This window comes from Rhineura floridana, chromosome 1 (genome assembly GCF_030035675.1).
Source record: "Rhineura floridana isolate rRhiFlo1 chromosome 1, rRhiFlo1.hap2, whole genome shotgun sequence".
Lineage (NCBI taxonomy): Eukaryota > Metazoa > Chordata > Lepidosauria > Squamata > Rhineuridae > Rhineura > Rhineura floridana.
Genome location: NC_084480.1, coordinates 255,031,529 through 255,049,389, shown reverse-complemented (window position 1 = coordinate 255,049,389; position 17,861 = coordinate 255,031,529). Strand labels below are relative to the sequence as shown.

Genomic DNA, 17,861 nt, shown 5'->3' with positions numbered 1-17,861 from the left:
ACTGCTTGTTCAGTGAGGCCTTCTTGTTAGTATGGCTGCATAGGATGACATCTGTGTTGTTCAATATCCAGTCAGTTCACTGGAATTTATGCTCAGGTAAATTATGTGTGGGATTGTAGTTGTCTCTGCAACCCTATCCTATGCGTGTTTACTCAGAATTAAGTTCCACTGTGGTCAGTGAGGCTTACTTCTATTCTAGTTAGTATGTTTAGGGTAGTCCTTAAGGAGTGACAGTACAAGCTTATATATATCTGCTCAAAACACAAGAAGAATCCTACTGGATCAGACCAAATTCCTGTCTGGTGCAGCACTCTGCAAGCCAGATGCCTATAGGAAGCCAAAAAGCAGAACATGAATATGCCAGTGCTAACCCCAATTAGTATTCAGAGAGACACTGCCTTCGATACTGGAGATAATACGTAGCTATAACGTCTAGTAGCTGTTTCATAGCCTTATCCACTATGCATTTGTTTAATCCCATCTTAAAGCTGTCCAAGTTGTTGGCCATCACTACATTTTGTTGTACTGAATTCCATAGTTTTAACTATGCACAGTGAAGTTCTTTGTTTTAGCTGTCCTGAATCTCCCACCATTCAGCTTCAACTCAGTGGGGCTTTTTCATTCCAAAGTAAGCCCCATTGAGTAAGTGTGTATATAGGATTGCACCATCAGTCCCTTTGGCCTCAATGGAAAGACTTCTGAATCATAGGTTAGGATTGTGCTGTGTGAGGCTGCAATCCTGTGCACACTTACTCAAGGATAAGTCTCATTATTGCATTCTTATCTGCCCTTCTGCCAATTCACTTACTTCTGAACAGACTATTTAGTTATTAGATTTTTATTTTCAACTTTTATCTAGAAGTTGTATTGATTATTGTATGTGGTTTTTAATGGCACAGATAAAGTTTTTAGGATGGGGCGTTATGTTTGGATTGATGATGATGATTATTAATAATAATTAATAATTAATTTGTATCCTGCCCTTCCTCCCAGTAGGAGCCCAGGATAAGTTGATAAGTTTTACTGCTCATTCTGTTGTATTATTTTAATTGTGAATTTTGTATCTTGTCTTGAAATGTTTTTATTACACTTTGTACACAGCCTTGGAAAATATTTGTGTTTTGAAAGGCAGCCTAGAAAGTTTATTAAATGAATAACAGTATATAACTCCACAACACTGGCCCAGTTTGGATGTAACACTAAATTAACATTTAATATTATGTATGATAAGTTTTCCCCTCTCTTCTCCTACTCTGACTCAGCTATGAGGTGGAAATTGGAAAGATTTATATCCCCTTTTAAACTAACCAAAGTTCCCTGTTATGTCTGAACTCAGGGAACTCTTGTTAGTTTAAACTGTGACTATTGACCATGACAGGATCATAAACTATGATTTGATCCTGGCTTGTTTGGATAAACCATAGTTTAAGCTTTTTAACCAATTTTCCTCTGAGTTGGATATAACAGAAAACTCTGGTCAGTTTTAAAGTGAAAACTTGATTTTCTTACAGCCATGTAAGAGGTAAGGAAACTACATGTGCAGGCTTGGGTGTGCAATGTTGAACTATAGTGTTATGTCCAAAAAGGTTCACTGTTTGGAAGCTGCTGCTAATGGAATGCTATTGCCCGTTTTCTACTTTGGTTAGCACAAGCTTCCACTTAATACTTAATATTCTGGCAGCCCGTTTACTTTAGAGCAGAATTCAGAGAGCTAGTTATGATCTGTATATTCTGATCTATGTATGCTTATTTAGAAATAACTCTCACTGAATTGACTGGTTTACTTACTCCTGAGTAAATGTGCATAAGATTGCAGCCTTGAAGACCTGAATGGCTTGTGTCTTACGCACCATAAAGGAGTGCCTTATCCTCTATGAACCTCCTTTCCCTTAAAGAAAGCTCTGATCCCAACTTTTCAAAAAGTTAAATCTGCAAGTGCTCAAAGCAGGATATTTCAGGTGGAGGTGCTACAACTCTAGTTATGCCCTTCTGAAACTCGTTATGCAACATTCCTAGCTAGTACAAAATGGTGTAGCAAAGATGTTCCTGTTGTTTCTATTACAGCGCTGCTGTGTTTCATTATAACATGATAATTATTACTTTGTATCTGTTTGGTTTTTTTAAAAAAGAATTGTGCATTTTAAACTGCTTTAATTGTACTTGGTTATGCAAACTACTCTGCATATTAAACAAGAAAATGTTTATATAAATAAAACTATGGAAAGGGCATGTACAATGAATGTACCTGCAAGCTATTATCAATGCATTCTGAGAATGTTTTTACAAAGCTGTGATGTTTCCCTGAAGATTTACACAAAAATAATAAAGAATGAAGCCAACAATATATGAGCATTGGCACATTAGTGCCAATGTGGTCTGTTATTCATCGTAAAATGAAGAAGCCTATTGAAATAAATAGATCAGTACTAATTCATGAACTTAGTTATTTGTGTCTTGCAGTGGGAAATGCCTTGGCTTATATCGAGGAAATGGCAGTGTCCCATCTCCAGAAATATATACAAACAAAATAATACCCTAAGATACCTCTGTAGATAGGGATGCTGTCATTTCTTTGCAGTGAGTGCATTACCAATAAGGCTTGGGGAAAATATATTTCCTGCAAGCATTGCTTCTCTGTGGGGAAAGATAAATTACTGCTAATGTCCTTAGTGAGAAACATTGTGGAGCTGTGATGATCTGTGTGGCTACAGTAGACTTTGCTGACGAATTTCATATAGCAGTAGGTGGTCTACTTCGTTGAGGTTCTGTTCCCTCTTTGAATTCAGTGACATATTGATGTGATCAGAGATTCTAGAATTAAGCCCTTGAGCTAATTTGTACTTGAGATAATGGGTAATTTGGTTGCCATTCAGTGTTGACAGCTTGAGTACTACTTTTTATTTGTACAGCAACCCTGTTCACTTCACACATGTTGTGTATAGGAAACATAGGTGAGGAGAGGGAAAGCAAGATCCTGCTTGTTGGCCCTGATATCTGCATGTTTATCAGAGCATTTCACCTGAACAGGGCTAATCTTATGTGTTCTACAACCATAAGTTGGGGGGGGGAATTACTTGCTTTGATTCATACTATTTGAACCTTTATTCCCACAGGCTTGCAAATTTCACTGGTGTTTTCTAAAGAAGATGGGCTGCTTGCATTTATCCATAAATCACTGAGCACTGAAGAAGTAAGTTTGACGATTTTAGGTTGAAACATATTTTAAAGTCTTATTAATTACACATGAAACTTCAGTTCATCCAAAATGTGGCAGCCAGATTATTGGCTGGGGATCTTTTTAGATCTCGTGTAACCCCTGTTTTAAAACAGCTGCATTGGTTGCCAGTTTGTTTCCAGGCTCAGTTCAAGGTGCTAATGCCAGTGTACAGCCCTAAATGACTTAGGTCTTAAATACCTGTAGGTCTTCCCTACAGACCTGCTGCGATGAGCAGAGGGGCCCTATTGGTAGTTCCACCACCCTCAGAAGGTTGGGGTGGTGCCCTTGGGGAGGGCATTCTCTGACTGCCCCTAAGTTGCGGAACTCCCTCTCCACTGAGGAGCGTCCAGCAACTTTGCTGTAAAGCTTTAGGTAAAAGTTGAAGATGCACCTCTTTACCCTGCCCTTTGATACCTGAGACATGTATTTTTAGGACCCACCCTATTTTGTGATTTTAGGTTTGACACGGACAAGGCCAGCCCCCTTTCTTGTAAATTCACAAGGTCAAGGGTTCTTGCTTTCTCCCTTTACCCATATCTACTCAGAGTCCTTATATGTTGAACGTTAGTTTACCTAAGCTTGCAGGTTTCCAACAGCAGTCATCTAGAGTAGGTGGATTATGGATCTAGACCCCACGCATGGATTCTTGGGTCTTGGGAAGTACCAGAAATATTTTAATTGTGAGTCAGACTTCAGATAGCAGAATATTTTATAATATGCTATTCATTAATATCTTGCACACTACAACTGTTAAAAGCACTCTCAGTGGCTTTGCCATCATAACAGAAACAGAAAATAAGAATGCAAATTAGTAGGACAGAAGCTGCTGTATGTACTCATTTAATGCGGGTGCATCAAAGAAAGATAGATTTTTGCTGAGAGATTTATCCCTTGGCTCTGTGTGTGGGAGTGGGCATGTATGTATATATGTATGTGCGGCCTGAGAGGAAGGAATGTGTGAACTGTGTTAGAGAGAGGGGGGAGGGATGTATATTTGGTCTGTGAGGGAGGGAGAAATGTAGTGTGTGTGTGTGTGTGTGTGTGTGTGTGTGAGAGAGAGAGAGAGAGAGAGAGAGAGAGAGAGGATGCAACTTCATTGGAAGTTTTGTAATTGCTGTTTTTTAATAATGTTATTTAATTTTGTAAATCGTATTGTTTTATGGATGTATTCCTGTATTTGTGTTTTTCTTGTAAGCTGCCTTGAGGGCCTTTTGGCCATAAAGCGGGGTGTAAACAAACAAACAAACAATGACAATGATAATGTATTTATTATTGTATACTGCCTTCACCAATAAGGCCTCTCACTGTCTGTTTTGCTGAAAATGCTTTTAATGTTGTCTTGTTTTCAGTTTCGAGACTGCAGAGAAGAAGCATTAAAGTTTCTTTTTGCTTTTTTGGAAAAGATTGGTCAAAAAATTCACCCTTATGCACAAGATGTAAAGGTAGGTCAAAGAAAATTACTTTATATTTTACACAAAAACTAGATATTTTGACAGATAAAACAATACAACTAGTATAATAGTACAAGAAGTATTATGATATCTTAGTAGCAATGAAAAACTAGTAATCCTTCCTTTATTAAATGCTTGCATAATGTTGCTTTCTGTTCCTCTGCAAAACTCTCAGATCCAAAATACAATTTTTTGTGTATCTGACCTCCTTAAAAGATTCATACGCTGCCGACAATCAGGAATTTCTCATCTCCCAAGCAGGAAATAGAAAAAAAGTATATTTTGGGCAGTGTTACAGAGGAACAGGAAGCATGAGAGCGGTCCATCTAGCTCTATGCTGTCGACCTGACTAGCAGCAGCTCTCCAGACTCTCAGACCACTATTCTTTTTCAGCCCTGAAACTGTTGTTAGTGTGTTCAGATTCTGTTTAAGGCCTTTTGGGATGTCCTTCACTAGTGTGTTCTTTGACAAGAATAAATCGAGGAAAACAGAACATTCTAATGTGGAAGATTCTTATTATGCAGAAAAATAAACTGGCTTTGCATTACTTGGGCAATTTGTTTAGTTTTTTTAAAACACTGTATAATAGTGGGGAACAAATGCAAAGATAGTGCAAGATATTGCACTGCAAATGCAGTATATCAGCACTGTTATTTTTTGTCTTTTAAAAATACAGAGGGTGTGTATTAGTGTTTACACAAAAGACAAACTGGCAAAATGCAGAATCCCAGCACTAGATCTACTGATTAAGGTAAAACTTGTATCATAGCTCTTTATGATTTTCTATTGTTTCCAGAGGATTTAGTTATGCATGTTTATATGTAGTGATATCCAAAGCTGAGTGCAGTGGAAATATTTTAATTTAAATATAAAAGTGTCTTAAAGGAAATGATATTCATTATAGGATAAACATCTAATTTGAAAGGCAAATACATAAGATTACACATCGTAAGAAATGATAACGTGTATGCTAACTGTTAAGTAATGCATGCTCGACCCAGTATATTTAACTTCATCTATAACTTTGTAGAACTTATTTATAGAACTGATGTTTATTTAGCTAGAAGGGAAATAAGATATTTAATAATGCATTTTTCTCTACTCATTAAAATATTGTTTTATTGTACTGATACTTGGTTGTTATGAATATCCTTCTAGCTGCTGCAAAACTTACAGTCATCTTATGTGATGGAAGACATGAAAGTTGGAGAAATCTTCACCAAATTCTACAATGAACTTGCTATCAAAAGTAAAGTGCCTGATACAGGTAAGTATCTTTACTATTACTATTTAACTTTATTACCAGTAGTTCTATTTACACTCGCAAGTATACATTAACATACATTAAAAGATGTTGGATCACTGCTCTAAATTACTAAGGGATTTGGGAAAATCCAACAGAAGTTACTTGTGACTAGGGCTGCATGCATATATACGCTTATCCTATTGAACACTTGCTTCTGAGTAAAATGCATAGGATTAGCCTGCAAATCCTACTGGAAGCAAGAAAATGGCAATTTTATTAATGTTTTATAATTGTACTATATATATATATATTTTTCCACACTTGCTCATATTTTAATTGTGATTTTATTTGTTGTACACCGCCCTGAGAGCTTTCTGCTATAGGGCGGTCTAGAAATGTAATTAAATAAATAAATAAATAAATAAATAAATAAAATGGAATTTAATACTGAGCAACTTAAGGTGCATTGATTTCAATGGGGAATAGTCTTGATTAACTGTTGCTGGCTTAGTCTCATGTGCAGTTCAATAGTAGAAATGTCATTAAATTAGGCTTCAGGGTTTGTGGGGCTGTTTCTTGCCCCAAGGCTGCAAAAGTGAATGGAAGGGCACTCTGGCCTCTGCCACCAGAGGAACAAGGGCCAATGGGAGGTTGGCATCCCCTCCCAGGAACAATATTAGGGCAAAGGAACTTCAAACTTGGTTCTTGTGTTACCTTAGCGACAGCTGTAGAAACTTGATGTTGAAACTAGGGCAAATGTGAGGTAGCTTCTTTCAGAACTATTACGGTAGGGCCCCGCTTACCGGCGCTTTGCTTCCCAGTGTTCCGCTAATGCGGTGGCTTTCATTCCCCGTTTTAAAGCCGCTTTTGCTGCATTTTCTCTCGCGCGACGCCCCCTATTATACTCAATGAGGTTCTGCTTTACGGCGATTTCCGCTTTACGGCGGGGGTCCGGAATGGAACCTGTAACACATGCCTGTAACACATGTGCCCGTTGCTTCTTTTAAGCCCAGCTTGGCTGTGATTAGGGTGGCAAGAAGTAATATGTGTGCATGTGCACATTTCCTCTTTTATTCCAATTGTAAAGACCATAGGTTGGGTGGCAGATTCATCCATAACTTTGTGGCTGTCTTAGGAAGAGTAGCAGCATATGTGGCAGTGACAATGACTAAAAGTTAGAACAATGTGGGTGAGAATAAGAAATTTGGGATCTGTAATATTACTTGGGTGATTCATTAAATCCTTCACTGCTTTGGAAATTTTTTTGAGGAGTGGGGTACACTTGGATCAAAATAAAATGTAAATATATGATTGGGATGCTAAACATTATTCTCTTTTTAAGTATTGGAAAGGATATATGAGCTCCTGGGAGTTTTGGGAGAAGTCCAACCTAGTGATATGCTTGACAACTCTGAAAAACTATTTCGAGCTTATCTGGGAGAACTTAAAACGCAGGTAAAATTAAGGGCTTTTTGTGTGATTCCAGTAAGATATTCCTGCATGGTTTAAATCTTTAAAGGGAATTTGCAAACTTTTGTTTCTGCTTCTGGTCAACTGTGTTTTGTCATGTCATTTGGATCAGCAAACTGTGATTAACATTAACTATAGTTAGTTTAAACACAGTTTTGGGTTTGGATGAGAAAATTGTGGTTAACTAAAAGTGGAAGGGAAAGCTGGACCTATCATCTTGCCTGTGTGGGTGAGGATGGTTAATGTGCTTACCTGGGAGGAGTCTAGGCTTATTCATTTCTTGTTAAACCATAGTTTGGTGTGATGTCTGAACATAGCTTGTGTATTCTGCAGAACTGAAATGAATTTATTTTTAAAAATCCCCAAACAGAATATTTAGCATTTTCATTATTTTTGCTGCATTTATTTACTTGTGAGTATTAAGTAATGTTTTTACATATATTTAAAAAATTGTGGCATTCTTCTAGACCTTTTCTGGGGAAATAGGACTAGATTGGCTAGTCTATTTTTGCAACCTATTATAGTAGTGAAGATCTCTGTTATATAAAATAAGTTATCTAGCTATTCCCTGGCACTTACTGTGTATTTTGCCAATACAGTCCTTGCCATTACTAAAAAATTCAAAATGAAATTCTGGTTCTGATTTATTTATAACAGGCATAATCTGTCAACAGGTAGCTCTGAGTAAAGTCCTTTGGAGACAGTGAGATGCAACTCAAACATGGCTTTCAGAAGTTTGAAAGATTTTAGAGTGACTTAATCATGACATTTTTGTTCTATTGTGGAGCATACTTTTTTTAAGAAATCCAGGAAGACCATCAAATTATTTTCTGTATTCTATATATTCTGTGATACGTTAGAAACAAATTTTAGATTTGTTTCATAATCTGAGGATATAACAACTGTATTTAGATTCATTTGAGAAATTGTCTTGCATTGCATATTGTTATCTCAGGATACTTGTCTGCTTCAGTATTAAATATAACACTTACTTGTTTTCAGATGACTTCTGCAATAAGAGAGCCTAAGTTCCCAGTAGTAGCTGGGTGTCTGAAAGGACTGACAGCACTCCTGAATAACTTTACCAAGTCCATGGATGAAGGTGCATTATATTTCTTATTAAAATATTCCAGTGGTTATAGGAGTGACAAACAGTTTTTTCTCAAATTTCATGAAATTGCTCCTCTTTCTGAACTTTTGGTCCTTGCCTCAGGCCCAGAAGCCTTGCTGGGTGCACTTGCCCAGATTTTACGTGAGTGTAAGTAATCCATGACAGCTATAGGTCCTGTTACTTGAATCCACTACCTCCTTCTTCCCTTTTAGCCATTCTAGCATTATTGTTCCCCAAATTGTGGGCTACCCTGAAAGTATATAGGTCTAGTTTAAATATGGTATAGAAACTTTTTGTATATTGCTTCTCTGCTTTGTTTCTTGCTGTTGGAGCTCATCCATAAATTTGAGAACAGTTCTCTCTGTTCGTTCTGAGATCTTTTAGACAATTGAAAACTGTTTGTATATCAACCCCCCAATCTTACTCAGTTTTTTCAACGTGTCTTAATGGGATTTGCCTTAGAACCTTTATCATGTTGATAGATCTTTTTTGAACTCCGTACAACTTTTTAAAAATTGAGGTATGCAAGAATAAACACATTGTTCTAAACTTGGTCTCACAGTAGTACTGTACTCAGTTCTGATAACTTCCTGGATCCTGAGGTATATCTGCATGGGAAACTCTGTGCTCCTTTCATATGTTAATTCTATAGAGAAGTGGATGCAAAGTTTGATCAAAGTAGGATGTGGCATTTAATCTACCTATTTAAGAGATTAAATCTGTTGGGTATGCTTTAACTTGGATTCCTGCATTAAACAGGGGGTTGGACTCAGCCTTATAGGCCCCTTCTAACTTTACTATTCCATGATTCTATTATCTGCCATTTAGATAAACAAAGGATCAGTTAGATGAAAGGTCCTTATGGAGCGACACCAGTACACTATGCTTGAATAGACTTTGTGAACACCATGTCATATTGCTGAGAGGTTTAAATTCACACTACCACATAGTGACCTTTTTTAAATTGGGTATTTTCTCTGCAGATCCCCAAACTTCAAAAGAAATATTTGATTTTGCAGTGAAGGCAATAAATCCACAGGTATACTGGATGTTTTTCTCATTCAAAACAATATTTTTTTAGATTTGTTAAGTAGACCTGATGAACAAGTCTATTTATATTTAACCATTTGACATTGCAGGTTGACTTAAAGCGATATGCAGTGCCTCTTGGTAAGAACTTTCTATTTCATGTCAAATAGCTGTGTACAATAGTTTATCTTTGACAGCATATTTCTTCTCTTTTGGAAAAGGCATAATGCATGTAATCTTTTTTTTGTCTACAAAAAGTAAAACATATCTTTCAAAATAATGATAAATAACAAAGTGGGAAAATTACAAATTCTAGTCCTAATTTCTTTCAGAGTGTGTGTGTTATGTGCCTTCAAGTCGATTACGACTTCTGGCGACCCTATGAATCAGTGACCTCCAATAGCATCTGTTGTAAACCACCCTGTTCAGATCTTGTAAGTTCAGGTCTGTGGCTTCCTTTATGGAATCAATCCATCTCTTGTTCGGCCTTCCTCTTTTTCTACTCCCTTCTGTTTTTCCCAGCATTATTGTCTTTTCTAATGAATCATGTCTTCTCATGATGTGTCCAAAGTATGATAACGTCAGTTTCATCATTTTAGCTTCTTTCAGAGTAAGTAATTATAAAAACAAATGTCTCTTGTAATCTAAACAAAAGATAACATTTTCAAAAGTAAAAGCATTTGGAACATGCTCAGTTGTGTAGTTGGAATGAAAAGCTGGATTTAAATTCAAACTTCTACTTTTCAGCTGGTTTGCGTTTGTTTAGTATCCATGCTGTTCAATTCAGCACATGCCTGCTAGACAACTATATGTCGCTATATGAAGTAATGTCCAAATGGTGTGGCCATCAGAATATAGAACTGAAGAAAGCTGGCCATTCAGCTCTGGATACATTTCTTAAACAGGTACAATAACCACCTTCTCTCCCTTGACTTTGTTTCTCTGTTTGTCTTTGTTCTGCTTCCCTTCCCTTCTGCTTTGAACTTTCTCTCATGCCTGGCTGTTCCCACAATCTTCTTCTTGATGCAAGTGCTGTTTGTATCAAGGTTTTACATTATGTTCATGGTTTTAAGATTTTCTTTTTAATATGAGAGTTAAATGCTCAGTGGGTGCATAGTGAGATACTGACAATTCTTCTATATTAGTGATAATGTGTGAACCAGTGGGACCATAGCTTTTTTGGCTTCTTCCACAATGACTCTAAAAATTTCTCAGCTGCTGAATTAGCTTCCAGAAATATAGATATGAATTTAGGAACAATTTTTATTTTTCATTAATGATCCAAATTTTAAATCCCAATCCTATTTACATGTAATATGCAGATCTCTGCAATGGTTGCAAAGGATGCAGAAATGCATAAGGGCAAGCTGCGCTTCTTCATGGAACAGTTTTACGGTATCATCAGAAAGATGGATGCCAGCAACAAGGAATTGTCCATTGCTATTCGTGGATATGGACTTTTTGCAGCGGTATGTATTCATGACAGAATGTTGGAGGGGCGCAATGTTAGGGCGAGGGACGCAAATAAGTTTTTTCCCAGACTATACAGAAATTTTAGCTGCCTCATTCTTACTAAACCTTGCAGTACGTTGCAAGTGAGTCTCCCATTGAGTTAAATGCAAAATTTAGAAAAAATGAACTTGAAGTCACAGACCATTGTAATCATTGAGGTACTTCACAACTGAGAAATAGTGTTTCTATTATCTTAAATATACTTAAGTTTACAGAAGTTATGTTAGACGTGGCCCTTAGTGCTTTGAAGCTTGAACTAATAAATCAGAAGAGTTCAACAATAATAGTTCAACTCAAAAGATCTTGTCATGAATGGAAGACACGTCCCCATAATGAGACCAGATTTTGCTGACTTCCTTCCTGTCCCAATCATCTCAACCTGGGTCCATGGGGCCAGAGCCACTTTTCAGAAGGTTCAGAGGGCTGCAGGTGGGGAGAAATTGGTTACCCCCTGCTCCCACGCAATTGGCGGTGCCTTCTGCTTATGTGGTTGCCTCTTTGTATCCAAGCCTATACTAAACAACTTCTCATTTTTTTGATAATTCAGAGAGTTGGACAGAAATGGTGCTGTTCTTTGCCTAGCCATCATGTTGCATTCTGTATGTACCGCCCTTTGTGTTAGAGTACATGAGTTGCAGCATTACAGTTTTAAGATTGATAAATACTTATGTACCATTGGAAGTGTAATATAATAATACCAAAATGAAAGCGGAGAACATGTGTGCTTGTGTAGACAGGGAGAGGTGAGGAAAAAGGGCTCTATTGAGATTTCTCCATATGTCTGCCCATGGTGGAATAGATTGTGTGTTTTATGTATTAAACCTAGTCTTAATCCAACTTTATTTTTTCTCTCATTTAAAGCCATGTAAAGCTATCAATTCAAAGGATGTTGACTTCATGTATGTTGAACTCCTTCAGCGCTGTAAGCAAATGTATCTCACCGAGGCAGAAACAGCAGATGACCATGTATATCAGCTACCGAGTTTTCTTCAATCTATTGCTAGCGTTATACTCCACTTAGATACCGTAAGTGACCAGTTTGAATCCATTTGTGAGGCTATTATTTTTATAACTTTATAACTTATTAGTATATCATATATATATATATATATATATACTAATAAAGAATTCCTCCTCCAAGTGCTGATCCTTAGGTAGTCAAAACAGCACTATATACACACAAGGGGGAGCTATTGGTAGGCTTGGGGAAGGTTTGCAAAAAGTACAAGGAATCCTGAGCAAGGAGGAAGAACAAAAAGTGAGTACTGAGCATGCTCAGTGACCACAGAATGCAAACTGACTGTTGGATCGTGGAGAATAGAACACGGTGGGAGGGGGAATGGAATGGAGTATTCTGGAAGACAGTATGGCTGGCCAGCTGGAACTCTTGAACAGGAGCACTCCATACTGCAACTCTTTGTTGCAGATCCCATTTGTATGATTTTACTAGTGATGAGAGTGGTGTAAATTTTCTCTCCTACTTCAGAAAACCCAAAACTCACTCACTTGAAAAAACTTAGTGCAGCTGCTATCTCCTAATATTCCATTTTTCTTTTTCTTCTTCTAGATTCCTGAAGTGTATACTCCAGTTCTTGAACATCTGGTTGTGGTGCAAATAGACAGTTTCCCGCAATACAGTGTAAAAATGCAGTCTGCATGTTGTAAATCCATTGTAAAAGTTTTTTTAGCTCTGGCAGGAAAAGGCCCTGCACTGTGGAGTTTTATGAGCACTGTGGGTGAGTTTTCTTTTTTTTAAACTGTTTTTATTGAGATTTTCAATACAATATAGAACAAACAATACAAGACAAAGCAAAGCACTCCTCCTGGGGAGAGGGAAATCTGTAAAAACAAACAAGGGGAATGGAAGAGGCAATATCATATCATAAACAATATTTTAAGGTCAAATCAAGAATTCCAAATTTCTCGGGTAACCAGTGAAAATTGCTGCTGTAGTTGATATTCCGAAACATACAAAATAAAGTCGCACCAAACAATACAGAGTACATCAGGTTTTGTTCATCCTTGAAGTGAGTGTAAAGAGAGTGTAATTTTTTTTCTAGAATAGCAATATTCCAAAAATATTTCTTTATTGCAGTACTAGTTCAAGTATGAGAACCTTGAAAAGTAGGGGTTATAGCAATGTCAAGAGTAAGTTAAGGAGTTTCATTATGATCTCTGACTTTTCTTTTCTGGCTCTTCAAATTGTTAGTGCTATATTGTCAAGCTTTGTATCTTGGTCACAAAACTCAAATCTATTCATAGTGCCTTTCCTTCTTTCTTTGCTTTTCTCTCTAGATGTTATCCAAACTTTCTGCAGGAATTTTTATGACCCTGTTCCTTCTTGCCTGTTGCATTTTAATGCTGTTTCTGCTATTCCGCTCTGTTACACAATACCTCTTTCTTGCTTCAAATGGATTCTTATCGCTATTCATCCTGGAAAAACTTTCTGCATTGATTCTCCTTTGTGTGTTGCTTTTATTATTGCGTTCTTATCCATGGTTTCCATCACTAAAAGTTCCTGTGTATGTGCTCTTAGTATGTGTAATCAGAGGGCAGAGTGATAAGGCCTCATTATATGCATACTGTCATCTGCTGTGATAAGGTGCAGAGTTACACCAAATCCTATATTTAATGGTGGGGAAGTGGTAGGAGTCAGTGAGTTTGGTTCCCTCCCCCCCCATTGGTCTCAGTGGGTGATATTTCACCTACTTCTGCTCTGTAGTTGGTTCAAAGCTGCGATATCATTGGGACAAGGAATGGTGTCTGAAGGAGACGTATGATTTGTAGAAGTCTGCTCCTTCCCCATCCTGCCCACTTTCTCCCCCCTGTTTGGCAGAGATGTGCCAATGACGTAGATATGCCTGTGTATGTCCGTTGGCAGAGGTGAATCTCAAGTTTTGCCAGTATTGTGGGGCTTCTGTTGTCTTCTGTAGTGTCCCAGCCAGTGTAATGACTGTAGGATTGCACCCTTAGTTGCAGTGACTTTCTATCTTTTATTGCACATAAGGGCAGCTCGTGGGCCACATGCAACCCTTGGCTGCTCTAGTTGTGAAGCCCCAGGGAACCCCACCCAGTGGGTGATGGGAAAAGATTGTTGTTCTCACACTGCTAAGCAGCACTGGGACAGCAATATAGCACTAGGACCGGAACACTTTGGACAGGGGAGGCTTTAAGCTCCCACCCACTGCTTCCAGTACAACCAAGGTCATTTATCCTATCACTGGTAAAAGCAATGGACAAAATATTTATTTATTAGATTTATTTATTAATATTTATTAGATTATTAATTATTAATATTTTAGAGTATTAATTATTTATTAGATTTATTTATTAATTTTATATCCCACCCTTCCTCCCAGTAAGAGCCCAGGGCAGCAAACAAAAGCACCAAAACCACTCTAAAACATCGTAAAAAACAGACTTTAAAATATATTACAACAAAACATCCTTAAAAATATACTAAAATGAAACATCTTTAAAACCATCTTTTTTAAAAAAAAACTTAAAAACCATCTTTTTTTAAAAAAAAAAAACAATTCCAACACAGACTGGGATAGGGCTCTACTTGTTGAAAGAGGAAGGTCTTAAGTTGGAGCACTAATTTCCTGTCCATAGTTTCCATGCAGCCAGGATCACTGAAGACAGTGATCTTGGCTGCACTGGGGGTTGGGGGAGAGTGTAAGTACATCTTTAACCTCTGCTTGGAGCAGAGGGGGGAAGGGGGTGTGGGTGTAGGGGAAAGGGTGCATGTGTTTGCATGCATGTATGTGTGACTCTGTGTGTGCAGTCCCAGCACTACACATGTCTCTTTGTGCCACCACCACCCCTAGTTTCATTGCATCCAGCTTTAACACCTTTTTACTATCCAAGGCTTTGAACACACTGGCTCATTTCCTCTTTAATCTTCTCATATGCCCCTGCCTATGTGTTCTGTATGCATTTATTAACTATTTCCAGCTCATATTCATTATGTCCTGTCCATTTCATTTTCAGAAATACTTTTCCCATAGCTCTTCCTTCTTAATTTTTATTTTTCTTACTCATTTAAAATTGTTTATAAAAATAACTATGATCAAAATGCAATCCATTTGTGATTGTGCTTTAAATCGAATTTGTCATGGAATATAATTCATTTGTTATCATTTCTACACTGCTTAACAATAAGTACTTAACAATAATTTTACTATTTCAGTTTCACTTGTATAAATTTACTCTGATGTATTTGGTTGCAAAAGATGCATTTTAAAAGTTGGGAATCGTCAATGTTGTTGATGTTTTATGTCCTTTCTGTTTGGCTAGTATGATAACAATGATTGTTTTCTATGTTAGACACATAACAGGAGAGAATATTCTGTTAGCGCAGCTGTCATGCCATTATAGTTGCCAGGCCCTTTCTTTGGTTTGGAGTTCTTGTTTGTGTGTGTGTTTTTGTTTTTATTTTTTTAATGGTGCATGTTTTGGCCTCTGTGTAACCTGTTTACTAATAGAGCAGCTTGGTAATGAGACCAGTTGCTGATTCTGGTTTTCTTTTCAGTGCCAGGAAGATATATTAGAATAATATCAATACTTTATTGATGTACTTTCTTAAATATTGAAATGTCTTTTTTTTAGTGCATCAAGGTTTAATCAGAGTCTGTTCTAAGCCAGTTGTGTATTCAAGGGTAAGTGTTGTTCAAGTTTTGCTGAATTTGTTTTAAGTATGTGTGTGCATGTGCAAGCACCCAAGTCTCTTTACTTGCACTCTGTACAAATACTTTTTGTCTCCCTCTTTTTCTGATGTATCTTTTAATAAATTGCCAGCTTCATAAATTGCTAGAGTTTTTCCTCACTTGCCTGAGTCCCTTCATGAAAACATGTGAATCAGTTTTGACATGATGTACCGCACCACTTACACACCAGGAGTATATCACCCATACATTTCCTTCAGTAAATTAAGAAAAGGAGAACAATTAATGAGAACAATTCCTTTCCTGCCAGTTGTCCAGAGTCTATTTCTCACAAGTGAGCTACTGCAACAATCCAGTATATCAGGATTGGTATATCAGCTTATCTGAAATATGCTGGAGACCACATCTTGGGGTTGCAATCTGGGAGCTTTAAAACTAATGCAGGGTCAGTATTTGGGGTTGTTTTTCAGCGGCTTAGCAAAGTTTCACTTGAGTTGTTCTGCTCCTGTTGACATTTCTTTGCAGGTAGTTTTCTGTGCAGGTAGTTACTGCTAAAATTGATTGTGGGCTCTCTTGAGGCTTCCCTGAAGTGTAATCCACTGCTTAGTCTAGTGCTTCTCTAACTACATACCATCAGTAACTCTGTAACTTTGGCCAAGAACTGGGAGGGAGCTCTCAGCCTCCATTGCCTCCAGCAATTTTCCCTAGACTTGGTTTAGTTGTAAGGAGATAGTTTAGGCCAGGGGTGGGAAACCTCAGGTCTGTGGGTCGGATGTAACCTGTGGAGTTTCCACAGCGTCACCTCCTCCCAGTACTGCAGTTAGGCTCGAAAAAAGTATCTTGTTGGCTCTGATAGCCTAAGTGTGTGTGTGTGTGTGTGTGTCCCACAGCTGGGGAGGGAAGGGTTAATCCTCTCCTCCCCCATGTGCTGTGATCCACCTGCATGAAACATCCTTTCCATGCCACAATTAGGCTTGGAGAAAAACTTCCCATGGTTCCAGTATAAGAGACTGTGGGGTTGAACATCCCTTTCTAGACAGCTGAGCCATATACAAAATATAGTTCTCAAAACAACAATTGCAGCTTACGAGAGTGGCTGTATAGTATAGTCAGCGTGGATTTTTCACATTCCGCAGTGTTAAATTGAAAATACCCCCCATGTCGTTATGACACTTCCCATAAGCTCATTTCAAAACAAAACCTTACAAAACTTATAGTCCTGAACTCAGAAATGCTTGCTTAACAACCCTCTGAATTTTCATGGCGATACACAAAACAGAGAGAATTGAGAGTTCAAAGTGTAAAAAGAGAGAGAGAGAAACCAGACCCCTTTTGGACTTTTTGTCAGAGTTCTCATAATCTGGTGAAATTAATTAAAAATGAGCCATGTTAAGAGGACTTGTAATCCTATTACTGACCTTGCCCCATACTCTGACCTTCATCTTCTGCATTTTAAAAATTAAAATAATGCCTGGCTGATTTTTAGTTAATTTAAGAAATTCAGCATTGAACTCAATGATAAGCTCGGGCATGCTCAGGAAGAATCAACTGCAGTGTCGTAAAAGCCAGACTCACTGCTGCTTGGCTTGGCTGCCTAATCAGGGGGCCACACCCACACCAGACCTTTATTTCACTTTTAACAGTCATGGCTTCCCCCAGAGAATCTTGGGAAGTTTAGTTTGTGAAGGGTGCTGAGAGTCCTATTCATCTGACAGAGCTCCAGTGGCCAGAGTGGTTTAACAGTCAGCCACTCTGATTGAAGGTCTGTGAGGGGAACAGGGCTTCTCCTAGCAACTCTCAGCACCCTTCACTAATGACACTTCCCAGGATTCTTTGAGAGAAGCCATGACTGTCTAAAGTGAAATAAAGGCCTGGTGTGGATGTGGCTAGGGACAGCTTTGGTTTAAATTTGGGTGGGAGGCTACATGTGTTTGCTGTAGAATAAAAAGGTGAGGAAACACTGAAAAGCAATGATACTGTTCACAGTGTTTTCCTTTTGGAAAGGAAAGGGACTTCTCCTCTGCCGAGTGCCCACCCATCCAGTCTATTCTCCCCTCCTTCTCCTGCATGGGAGTCTATCCTAGCCATGATTGCATGGGAGTAAATCCCACTGAACTCAATAAGCATGTAAATGATCAGACCCTCCTCTCTCCTCCTC

General features: G+C 38.0%; 1 protein-coding gene across 2 annotated transcripts in view; it reads left to right on the top strand.

The window, feature by feature from the left end:
• The window catches only part of PRKDC (protein kinase, DNA-activated, catalytic subunit), a 213,971-nt gene that overhangs the window by 843 nt on the left and 195,267 nt on the right, over positions 1-17,861 (top strand). For both annotated transcript variants that reach the window (XM_061598396.1, XM_061598388.1), the window contains exons 2-14: positions 3,114-3,190; positions 4,567-4,659; positions 5,345-5,419; positions 5,827-5,935; positions 7,257-7,369; positions 8,387-8,486; positions 9,479-9,534; positions 9,635-9,665; positions 10,272-10,429; positions 10,847-10,993; positions 11,898-12,062; positions 12,604-12,772; positions 15,648-15,697. In XM_061598396.1, coding sequence (XP_061454380.1) covers positions 3,114-3,190; positions 4,567-4,659; positions 5,345-5,419; positions 5,827-5,935; positions 7,257-7,369; positions 8,387-8,486; positions 9,479-9,534; positions 9,635-9,665; positions 10,272-10,429; positions 10,847-10,993; positions 11,898-12,062; positions 12,604-12,772; positions 15,648-15,697 — 1,343 coding nt within the window. The remainder of the gene's footprint in view (positions 1-3,113; positions 3,191-4,566; positions 4,660-5,344; positions 5,420-5,826; positions 5,936-7,256; positions 7,370-8,386; positions 8,487-9,478; positions 9,535-9,634; positions 9,666-10,271; positions 10,430-10,846; positions 10,994-11,897; positions 12,063-12,603; positions 12,773-15,647; positions 15,698-17,861) is intronic.